The 9,406-nt window shown below is 47.4% G+C and overlaps 1 protein-coding gene across 1 annotated transcript; it reads right to left on the minus strand.

Moving 5' to 3' along the window:
* Positions 1-577: 577 nt before the first annotated feature.
* Positions 578-4,787, minus strand: IL2RG (interleukin 2 receptor subunit gamma). Its single transcript, XM_008973562.4, has 8 exons — positions 4,606-4,787; positions 4,078-4,231; positions 3,685-3,869; positions 3,337-3,476; positions 2,401-2,563; positions 1,772-1,868; positions 1,450-1,519; positions 578-1,095 (listed from the first exon to the last, which is right to left on the minus strand). The coding sequence occupies exons 1-8, from the start codon at positions 4,718-4,720 to the stop codon at positions 910-912; spliced, it is 1,110 nt and encodes a 369-aa protein (XP_008971810.1). The 5' UTR covers positions 4,721-4,787; the 3' UTR covers positions 578-909.
* Positions 4,788-9,406: the final 4,619 nt, after the last annotated feature.

The raw sequence follows: 9,406 nt of genomic DNA on the forward strand, positions 1-9,406 counted from the left end.
AGGATAAGGAGAGAAAAACTTGGGTGGGGTATGTTAAAGATTAGTTGGAAAGGGGGGACAACATGGTAAGTCTAACTTTTTTTATTTTTTTTATTTTTTTAGATGGAGTCTCCCTCTGTCGCCCAGGCTGGAGTGCAGTGGCACAATCTTGGCTCACTGCAACCTCTACCTCCTGGGTTCAAGCGATTCTCCTGCCTCAGCCTCCCAAGTAGCTGGAATTACAGGAGCACACCATCACGCCTGGCTAATATTTGTATTTTTAGTAGAGACGGGGTTTCACCATGTTGGCCAGGCTGGTCTCGATCTCCTGACCTCGTGATCCACCCGCTTTGGCCTCCCAAAGTGCTGGGATTACAGGCGTGAGCCACCACGCCCAGCCCATTGTAAGTCTAACTCTAAACTAAACCCTGGAATGAGTGCAGGGCACCTGGAAAAAAGTCAGTTTCCAGAACAGTACCCTTTCTAGCGAATTGGTAATACTCCTGCCTCCATAGCATGAATGTACTACTCCTTTTTCTTCCCCTCCCACCCTCATTGCATCCCAGGCTTCCCCTGCTCCCCACCCCCATGACAGACATTTTTGATGATTGTCAACAGAAACTTTATTTCTCATCGGTTCAGGAACAATCGGAGGGTAGATGGAAAGAGGAAGGGAGGGAAAGAGGGAGGGAGGAAGACTCCTGCGAAAAGGAAGGGCCAGACTGAGGGAGAAGAAAAACATGTACGGGGCAAAAGGGTAATTCTCAAGTGGGGAATGCCAAATGAAGGGGTGCTTACATGGGGGCACAAAATTCCAAATCAGCCACAGTGGGGTGAGGTGAGTATGAGACGCAGGTGGGTTGAATGAAGGAAAGTTAGTACCACTTAGGGCTACAGGACCCTGGGGTTCTTCTGTCAGAGGATTGGGGTTCAGGTTTCAGGCTTTAGGGTGTAACATGGGGGGGCCCAGTAGGGGCTATGCTGGTTGCATGGGGAGGCCCCAGGCCCCTCCCCGAGGGCCCCTCCTTTTGGGGGAATCTCACTGACGAGGCAGAGTCGTTCACTGTAGTCTGGCTGCAGACTCTCAGCCAGTCCCTTAGACACACCACTCCAGGCCTAAAGACAGATATGTCCAGGTCAGGGGTCAATTAGGGGCAGAAGTAAAAGACCGAGCTCTGTGCCAAAGGAGTACTCATGATGTCTGCAACCACTGTAATTGATTACAGAAGGGATACACAGGCTCCTGGGCCCCCAATACCAGTTGCCATCTGCCTCATTCAATCTATAATCTGCACTTCTGTGTGTGTCTCTCTCTGTATAGTCCATCCCCCATTTGGTCGGCCACATCCTGACAGTTAGTGCAGGGCCTCCTTCCCTCTCCTCTCTGCCCCCACCCCCACACTCTGTCTGTCTTGCTGGCAGGCAGTTGGCAGTTGATAGACTGCAGCATGCTTATGACAGTGTTCTCACCGAAAAGTTCCCGTGGTATTCAGTAACAAGATCCTCTAGGTTCTTCAGGGTGGGAATTCGGGGCATCGTCCTGACAGGGGAGAAAGAGGGAGCAGGAGCACATAGGTTAAAGCTTTTTTATCACCCTTCTCCCAGTTGTCCCATATGAAATAAAGTGATTCTGTGTTCTCTGTGCCTGTGGCTTCCTTCCATCACCAAACCCTCTTGGGTAATCTCTCATTACTTACTGTCTCATCCTTTACTCCTAAAGACCCTGCAAAACCCTCCTCTGCTATTGTCAGCTACCGTTCGCCTCATTTTTCTGGGCTTCTCCAAATCTCACCGTTCCAGCCAGAAATACACACAGAGAAGGCTGATAATCAATCCCATGGAGCCAACAGAGATAACCACGGCTTCCAATGCAAACAGGAAAGGATTCTCTATAGAAAAAAGAAAAGAAAAGTGGACCTTATATTTGTTGTGCCCCTACTACATGCCAGGCACTGGTGCCAGGCACCGCGCTAAAGACATACTCTCTGTTTAATCCTCACAACAGCTCCTGTAAGGCAGGAACAATTACCTCCATCTTACATCTCAGGAAACAGAATCCAAGAGTTTAGTGATGTGGCCAAGGCCAAAGAGGTAGTATGTGGCACAGCCTAGATCCAGCTGGTTCCAAAGCCATCTTCACCTTGCAGGCTCTCTAGGAATGCTTCAGGGAAATCCTATACATTCTATAGCCCCCTTGAGTACCCCTCAGCCTCCTTCTCAATCCACCCCCCTACTCTAACAACACGCTAACCCAACCCTACACAAAAAAACCTTGATTTCTAGAGGTTGGGGTTAGACAGTGTGGGGAGATGGGGCACCAAGTTTAGGGGCTTTAGTGACAGGGAAGTGGAGCAAAAGACAGTGGTGTTAGAAAGGCTGGGGTGTTGGGCTCATGGATTGGGTCATGTGGGCCCATTTTACCTTTTGAAGTATTGCTCCCCCAGTGGATTGGGTGGCTCCATTCACTCCAATGCTGAGCACTTCCACAGAGTGGGTTAAAGCGGCTCCGAACACGAAACGTGTAGCGTTTCTGCCCATCCACACTAGGCAAGGAGAACTTATGTCTATAATCCACTGATTGTTCCTTGAGGAGAAAGAGGATGAGGGAAAGTGGGTGTCTATGAGAGAAGGGAGAATTAAAACATACTCCTGAACACCCACCAGTGTCATCTCTGCTACTGCCCAGTTTCTCTCTCATCTCTTGACTACTCAAGCCACACTGCTCCCTTCACTGACTTGAATCTAATGCCTCCCCTCTGGATCCCCTTAATGGCTTCCTTTTGTTTACTTGTCTATCTGGTATCAGGAAGAGTATGGGTAGGGAATCCCTAATGAAAACTCACTGGTGTCAGGAATGGTGGCTCACGCCTGTAATCCCAGCACTTTGGGAGGCCGAGGTGGGCAGATCACCTGAGGTCAGGAGTTCAAGACCAGCCTGACCAACATGGCAAAACCCTGTCTTTACTAAAAATACAAAAATTAGCCAGGCATGGTTGTGCATGCTCCCAGCTACTTGGGAGGCTGAAGCAGGAGAATCACTTGAACCAGGGAGACAGAGGTCACAGTGAGCCCAAGATCGCCCCACTGCACTCAAGCCTGGGCAACAGAGTGAGGCTCTGTCTCAAAAAAAAAAAAAAAAAAAAAAAAGAAAGAAAGAAAGAAAAGAAAAGAAAAAAAGAAAACTCACTGGAGAAAATAGGGGGGAAAGGAGTTGGAGGAGGGAGGGTAGGGGGTGAGCAGAGAAGCTGGGAGGCAGAGAACAGGAGCTTGATATTAGGTCCTTCTATCTGTCTGGTTGAATCCTTTAGCCCTACTTTCTTGGCCTTAGCTGCTACATTCACGTCCCTAGTCACTCACAGTCCAGCTGTGGTCCCAGTCAGTCCGGTACTGCACCAAGTGCTCCAAACAGTGGTTCAAGAATCTGTTGTTCCAGTTCAGTTCTAGCTGGGATTCACTCAGTTTGTGAAGTGTTAGGTTCTCTGGAGCCCAGGGGATCACTGGAGATATGTGTGCATATGTGGTCATTCCCCTGGCCTAGACAAGTCAGGATCCTGAAGGTAGTGCCCCTAATACCTCCTCCCTTCCCATCCTGATCCCCTACCTCCTCTTTTCTGCCCATGTACCCTTATGATAAAAGAACACTACTCCGTAGACTCCAATGTCCCACAGTATCCCTGGTCTCTTGACCCTTTCTTTCCAAATTACCCAGATTCTGCAGTTTTAGCATCTGTGTGGCCTGTCTCCTGGGTTCCCGTGGGTCCTGGAGCTGAACAACAAATGTTTGGTAGAGGTGGATCTCCTTTTTTTGCAACTGACAGCCAGAAGTGATTTCTTCAGAGAATAGATAGTGGCTGCACTTCTGGACTTTATCATTATCCGAGTTCTTGTACCTAGAGGAGAAAGGTTGGAAGGAAGAGGAACAGCGGGGCCAATCTGGGTACTGCAGATATCCAGAGCCTAGCCTCATCTCCCCTCAACCGACTTATGACTTACCCCAGGAGAAAACAGTGGGGTACCTGGGAGACTTGCTACCCTCTCTCTTGGTCTCTGATCCAACCCACCTCTTCTTCATCCCCTCCCCCTCTTCCCTTCTCATACCAATAATGCAGAGTGAGGTTGGTAGGCTGGGGCTCAGAGCTGCTGTTCCAAGTGCAATTCATGTACTCGACATTGAACACAAAACACTGAACCTCTGGGAGGGGCAGAGTGGAAACACTGAGGGAGTCAGTGGGCATAGAGGTCAGGAAGAAATCTAGATTGGGGAGAAAATGAAGGCAGGGAGGGAAAGAGAAATGATGGTCAGAAGGAGGAGGCCAAGCACGGTGGCTCATGTCTGTAATCCTGGTGCTTTGAAAGGCGGACGCAGGAGGATCACTAGAGGCCAGGAGTTTGAGACCAGCCTAGGCAACATAGTGAGACCCTGCCTCAAAAGAAAGAAAGAAACAAACAAACAAGAAAGAAAGAAGAAGTAGCGTGAGGCAGGGAACCCTCCCCCTTGCCCTTCCCACTCCACTTTTCAATTCTGCCCACATGATTGTAATGGCCAGTGGCAGGTACCAGATTTCTGTACGGCCCCTTCCCACAGCCACCCTTCTCACCAGCCCCCTCCAGTCCCAGATTTCCCACCAGCTGTGGTGTCTTCATTCCCATTGGGCGTCAGAATTGTCGTGTTCAGCCCCACTCCCAGCAGGGGCAGCTGCAGGAATAAGAGGGATGTGAATGGTAATGATGGCTTCAACATGGCGCTTGCTCTTCATTCCCTGGGTGTAGTCTGTCTGTGTCAGGAACCTGGGTCCCTCACCCACTACCCCTCCCCACCCACACATTTCCTCTGTCATAGCTTCCGGTGGAAAGAACCTTATAAACCAGGGCTTTACAGAGGGTGTGGCAAATGTGTGCTGTGTGACACGGGCTAAGTCCTCTAGGAGATTAGGTGCTGCTGTAAGGTGGTAAACAGAAACTAAAGCTGGATATACAATAGTGTCACAGACTCAAAAATCCTCAGCCCACCTAGATCCTGGGAAGGATCTGTTCACTACCACTAGCACCATTCTCAACCACCTTCTCCTCTAAATCATTACGTTCTATAATGGAAGTTCTGAACCCCCACCCCCGACATCACCGTTCTATGCCATGCCTCTTCCTTGACTCGGTCACCCTTAAATCTCTGTCAAAGCTCTACTGTTTTGGGAGGATGGAAAATACCGTCTTGGCTCCTGTGGGCACATATACAGCTGTCTTTCCTCTGATCTAATCCAAACCAGAATACCCACCCTTAGCTGCTGCCTGAGCTGGGTCCCTGTTGAGACTGGCGAGGAAGTGTGACTTATAATACAAAAATATTCTAGAAATGGAGGAACAACAATACTAGCTTCAAGCTTCCCATCTTCCCCCAACTCTGCTTCTCTTCCTGCCTTCCCCACCTCAGTCAATGGTATCGTCACCCTCTCAGTCACCCAGACTTGAAACCTCAGAATCAGCTTCAATTTCTCCCCCTCTCTCACCCAGAGAATATAACCCACTCTGCTTCTGTGGTGTTTCTCCCAACGGTTTCCTCCTTTCCATTACCACAGCCACTCTGCTAAATCAGTCTTTCATTAGCTCTAGTCATGATTCTATCTAGACTCCACCAACTGGCCTCCCTTTCTAAAGGCCCTCTGCTCTCTAATCCATTCTTCATCCTGTTGCCAGTTTTACCTTCCCCGAAAACACAGAGGTGATTGGAGAAGCCACTTACAGAAACTATTTATTCAGCAAACATTTATTAAGTTTTTAATATGTGCCAGGCACTGTGCTTATGTTCTGGAAATAGACCAACAAGACATCCTCATATGTCTAGATGCTCACAGAAAAGTGGGGAAGACATAAACAAGTAATACAACATAGTGTAACAAGTCCTATAGCATAAATGTAGAGATACTACAAAGTATGTGAGCACAGAAGAGGAAGTAACTAAATTTACCAAGATGGAGAGGGGGATAGTTTAGTGAAGGCTGTGCTGAAGAGGTGCTATTTCAGTGGCATCTTAAAGAATGAGTGTAATTTTACCAGACAGAAAGTGGGGTAGGATATTAAGCAAAGAAAAACAGCACTTGCCTGGGAGTCTCAGGAAAACTGGACTATATGGCCCAGCTTAGTATTTAGTATGTATCTTTAGTATGTATTAGTTTGCTAGGGCTGCCATAAGTTATCCCCAAACTGAGTGGCTTAAACCAACAGAAATTTATTCTCTCGGCCGGGTGCAGTGACTCACACCTGCAATCCCAGCACTTTGGGAGGCCAAGGCAGGTGGATTGCTTGAGGAGTTCGAGACCAGCCTGGCCAACCTGGTGAAACCCCGTCTCTACTAAAAATACAAAAATTAGCCAGACATGGTGGCGACACCTGTAATCCCAGCTACTCGGGAGGCTGAAACATGAGAATCGCTTGAATCTAGGAGGCAGAGGTTGCAGTGAGCCAAAATTGCGCCACTGCACTCTAGCCTGGGCAACAGAGTGAGACTCCATCTCAAATAAATAAATAAATAAATAAATAAATAAATAAATAAATAAATAAAAATTTTTTAAAAAGGAAAAAGAAGGCATTTATTTTCTCACAGTTCTGGAGCCCAGAAGTCCGAAATCAGTGTGGCCAGGGTTGGTCCCTTCTGGAGGCGCTGAGGAAGAAGTTGTTCCATGCCTCTCTTCTAGCTTCTGGTGGCTGCCGTCTATCCTTGGTGCTCCTTGGCTTGTAGACACATCATTCCAATCTCTGCCTCCATCTTTGCATTACCTCTTCTTCTTCTCTGCATCTCCTTTATCCTTCTCTTCTCTTACAGGGACACCTGTCATTGGATTTATGGCCCACCCTAATACAGGGTGTTCTCTCCTAGGAGCTTTGCCTTAATTACAGCTGCTAAAAGCCTTTTGTCAAAGAAGGTGACATCCACAGGTTCCAAGTGAACATATCTTTTTGGAGGCCACATTCAACCCACTACAGAGGGCATTCTCCAATTTAAAAGTCTTCAAAAGCTACTCATGGCCTTCAGAATAAAGTCCAAGCTCCAATGATCAATTCCAGCCACACTGGATATGTCATACGCATTTCCTTTCTCTGGAATTAGCCTCTTCCTAACTTTCTGTAGGCTAAAATCCTTCAGAAGGCAAAACCCCGTCTCTAAAAAAATACAAAAATTAGCCACGTTTGGTAGCACTCACCTGTAGTCCCAGCTACTCAGGTGGCTGAGGCACAAGAATCACTTGAACCCAGGAGGCAGAGGTTGCAGTGAACTGAGATCGCACACTGCACTCCAGCCAGAGTGACAGAGCAAGACTCTGCCTAAAAAATAAAATAAATAAAATAAATAAATCCTTCAGGGCTACATGCCTATTAGAATAGCCAAAATGGGCTGGGCAAGGTGGCTCACACCTTGCCTGAAATCCCAGCACTTTGGGAGGCTGAGGCGAGTGGGTTGCTTGAGCCCAGGAGTTGGAGACCAGCCTGGGCAACACAGCAAGATCCCATCTCTTGTTTAAAAAAAAAAAAAAAAAGAGGCCGGGCATGGTGGCTCATGCCTGTAATCCCAGCACTTTGGAAGGCCAAGGTGAGTGGATCATTTGAGGTCAGGAGTTCAAGACCAGCCTGGCCTACATGGTGAAACCCCGTCTCTACTAAAAAATACAAAAATTAGCCAGGCAATAGTGGCACATTCCTGTAATCCCAGCTACTTGAGAGGCTAAGGCAGGAGAACTGCTTGAGCCTGGGAGGCGGAGGTTGCAGTGAGCTGAGATTGCACCACTGCACTCCAGTCTGGGTGACAGAGTGAGACCCTGTCTCAAAAAAAAAAAAAAAAAATTGCCCAAATCCGGAACACGGACTACACCAAATGCTGGCAAGGATGTGGAGCAACAGGAACAACTCTCATTTGTTGCTGGGGGAAATGCAAAAATGGTACGGTACAGCCACTTGGGAAGACGGTTTGGCAGTTTCCTATAAAACTAAACATACTCTTTCAGCAATCATGTTCCTTGGTATTAACAAAGGAGTGGAAGACTTGTGTTCACATAAAAACCTGCAGACGGATGTTTACAGCAGTTTCATTCATAATTGCCCAAACTTGGAAGCAACGAAGGTGTCTTTCAGTAGGTTTATGGATAAACTGTGGTACATCCTGAAAGTGAAATATGATTCGGTGCAAAAAGAAATGAGCTATTAAGGCCGTGAAGAGACATGGGAGAAAACTTAAATACTTATGACTAAGTGAAAGAAGCCATGCAGAAAAGGCCACCTACTATAGGATTCCAACTATATGACATTCTGGAAAGGGCGAAACTATGGAGACAGTAAAAAGATCAACGGTTGCCAGGGATTGTCGGAGAGGGAAGGATGAATAGGTGGAGCAGAAAAAGTTTTTAGGTCGGTGAAAATATTCTGTAAGATACTACAATGGTGGACACATGTTATTCTTTGTCCAAACTCACAGACTGTATAAAATAACATCAAGAGTGAACTTTAACGTAAACCATGAACTTTGGGTAATGATGTTCAAGGTAGACTGTAACGAATATACCATTCTGGTGGGTTTGTTGTTGTTGTTGTTGTTTTGTTTTGTTCTGAGACAGAGTTTCACTCTGTTGCCCAGGCTGAAGTGCAGTGGGGCCATCATGGCTTACTGCAGCGTCCACCTCCTGAGATCGAGTGATTCTCTCCCCTCGGCCTCCAGAGTAGCTGGAACTACAGGCGCCCGCCCCTAAACCCTGCTAATTTTTTATTTTGCTTTTGGAGAGATAGAGGTTCCACCATGTTGCCCAGGCTGGTCTAGAACTCCTGGGCTCAAGCAATCCACCCATCTCGGCCTCCCAAAGTGGTGGGATTACAGGCATGAGCCACCATGCCTGGCCCACTCTGGTGGGGGATGTCAATGGGGGAGTTTATCTATGTGTGAGGGCAGACAGTATATGGGAATTCTCCATACCTTCCTCTCAATTTTGCTGTGAATCTAAAACTGCTCTAAAAAATTCTTTTATGCTGGGTGCTGTGGCTCATGCCTGTAATCCCAGCACTTTCAGAGGCTGAGGTGGGTGGATCGCTAGAGACCAGGAGTTTAAGACCAGCCTGGGCAACATAGCAAAACCCTGTCTCCACCAAAAAAAAAAAAAAAAAAAAAAAAAGCAAAAATTAACCGGGTGTGGTGGCCAGCGCCTGTGATCCTAGATACTTGGGAGGCTGAGGTGGGAGGTTTGCTTGAGCCCAGGAGGTAGAGGTTGCAGTGAAGTGAGATTGCACCACTGCAGTCTAGCCTGGGCCACTGAGTGAGACCTTGTCAAAAAAAAAAGAAAAAAAGAAAAAAAAAGAAAGAAAAGAAAAATTATCTTTTAAAAATATCCTTCAGGTTGATGGCTCACGCCTGTAATCCCAACACTTTGAGAGGTGGAGGCAGGTGGATCAC

This window comes from Pan paniscus, chromosome X, assembly GCF_029289425.2.
Source record: "Pan paniscus chromosome X, NHGRI_mPanPan1-v2.0_pri, whole genome shotgun sequence".
Lineage (NCBI taxonomy): Eukaryota > Metazoa > Chordata > Mammalia > Primates > Hominidae > Pan > Pan paniscus.

Excerpts from the sequence above, each read along its gene's own strand:
- IL2RG (XM_008973562.4), bottom strand. The coding sequence starts at position 4,720 with ATGTTGAAGCCATCATTACCATTCACATCCCTCTTATTCCTGCAGCTG. Across the intron at positions 4,232-4,605 it reads GAATGAAGACACCACAGCTG|ATTTCTTCCTGACCTCTATG; the intron begins GTGGGAAATCTG and ends TCCCCAATCTAG. Across the intron at positions 1,520-1,771 it reads GTGTATTTCTGGCTGGAACG|GACGATGCCCCGAATTCCCA; the intron begins GTGAGATTTGGA and ends CTCCCCTGTCAG.